We start from the raw sequence: 1,699 nt of genomic DNA, 5'->3' as shown, positions 1-1,699 counted from the left end.
GGGTTACTAATATCATGTGAGTAGTCGTAACTAGTGTTACTTTTTCCGACCAGGGAGCCCGAGAAGTTGAGGACCTTAGAACCCTTAACCCATATTTGCCTTTTAGGATGTAGTGCGGTGGCTATTCAGGTGTAAACTTGAATTGGTTGTTACGTGATACTACACTTAGACCAGTTTCTCTTGAGAATCTTATCGGTTGACGAGTAGTTGTTTAAGCTGGTAATATCCAAAATATGGAATTATGACTCTGGGAACTTTTTAAAACCATGTTTTATAGGTGATTATACCCCTAGTACATACATTGTGGGTTGGTTCTTACCCTTGGCTCCATGCTCGTGATTCTGAATCCTTGGACCTTGTTTGTGTGCCTTGTGTGATCTTGTTTATGGTTGTTGCATCATGCACTCATTACATTCATAAGAATTTTTCTCAATTTTCAAGGTACTTAGAGATTCTCTTTCCAAACATTACAAATATTTTGATCATGGATATTGGAAGGAGAAACACTTGGAAATAAAGTTTCATATGTCCCGATCTCATGGAATTAAGGAAGCTAGCATCTTTTGTGGGTGATCCTAAGGGTTTCAGAGAACATTTTGGATGACTTTTATTTGTTCTGTCTATTGATGTTGAGGATTGTCTTCTTTGTACTTTGGTTTAGTTCTATGATCCTGTTTACTAGTGCTTCACTTTCCCTGATTATCATTTACTGCCCACCATGGAGGAGTATAATTATATTTTGAAATGCCAGTTTCTGATGGAGTTCCTTTTAGTGGGGTGGAAGGAATTCTCGATTCTCGATTTATTGTTGAAGCCATTCACCTGAGGAAGCCTGACATAGATGTTAATCTCACTGCCAAAGGAGGTATTAGAGGGTTGACTTTGAAATTTTTGATCGATAAAGATTTCTCTTTTTATAATGCTAATAGCATTGTGGCCTTTGAAACTATTCTTGCCTTACTCATCTATGGTTTAGTCACGTTTCCCAACATTGACTACTTTGTTAATGTTAATGAAATGAGGATCTTCTTGATTATGAATCTGGTTCCAACTTTGCTCGGTGACACTTATTCTCCATTCATCATAGGACCTCTAAACGAGGTGGAACTACTGTCTATTGTGCGTCTTTACTGTACAAGTGGTTTATTTCGCACTTTCCACAGTCTCCTTCCTATCTTCAAAGAAAACAAGGATTGTTTAAGGTGGTCCCAAAGACTCATGTCTCTCACCAATGATGACATCACATGGTATTATTCTATTTATGACGACGTTGAGATTATTGATAATTATGGGGAGTTCTCTAGTGTGCCTCTTCTTGGTACACAAGGGGGAATCAACTACAATCTGGATTTGGCGAAACGTCAACTTAGGTTCGCTATGAAGGACAAACCTAATAACATTTTGTTATAGAGTTTATTTTTCCAAGGGAAAGACGCTCAATGGTTGAAAGCTAGGATGATACGTGCTTGGCACAATGTTCATATGAAAGGAAAAAGTGTGCTTGGATTGAGTAATTGTATAGATCTGGAGCCTTACACTAGTTGGGTGAAGAAGAGAGCAAAATAATTCAAGATGACATATGCTTATGAATGACCTATGTCTTTAGTAATGGTCAAATTGCCCACTATTAAAGGCATAGAGGAGCTGAAAAAGGCTTTGGATAGGATGAAGCAAGAGGGGGATGATTGGGAAGACAAAT

At 38.0% G+C, this 1,699-nt stretch overlaps 1 protein-coding gene across 1 annotated transcript; it reads left to right on the top strand.

The window, feature by feature from the left end:
• Window positions 1–744: 744 nt before the first annotated feature.
• On the top strand, window positions 745–1,410 carry LOC127102806 (uncharacterized). The gene has a single exon (XM_051040137.1). It carries the CDS (start codon window positions 745–747, stop codon window positions 1,408–1,410), a length of 666 nt encoding a protein of 221 aa, XP_050896094.1.
• The last annotated feature ends 289 nt before the right edge of the window (window positions 1,411–1,699 follow it).

Source organism: Lathyrus oleraceus, chromosome 7 (genome assembly GCF_024323335.1).
Source record: "Lathyrus oleraceus cultivar Zhongwan6 chromosome 7, CAAS_Psat_ZW6_1.0, whole genome shotgun sequence".
Lineage (NCBI taxonomy): Eukaryota > Viridiplantae > Streptophyta > Magnoliopsida > Fabales > Fabaceae > Lathyrus > Lathyrus oleraceus.
The sequence above is the reverse complement of the archived record's forward strand: the minus strand, read 5'-3'. Positions and strand labels throughout refer to the sequence as shown.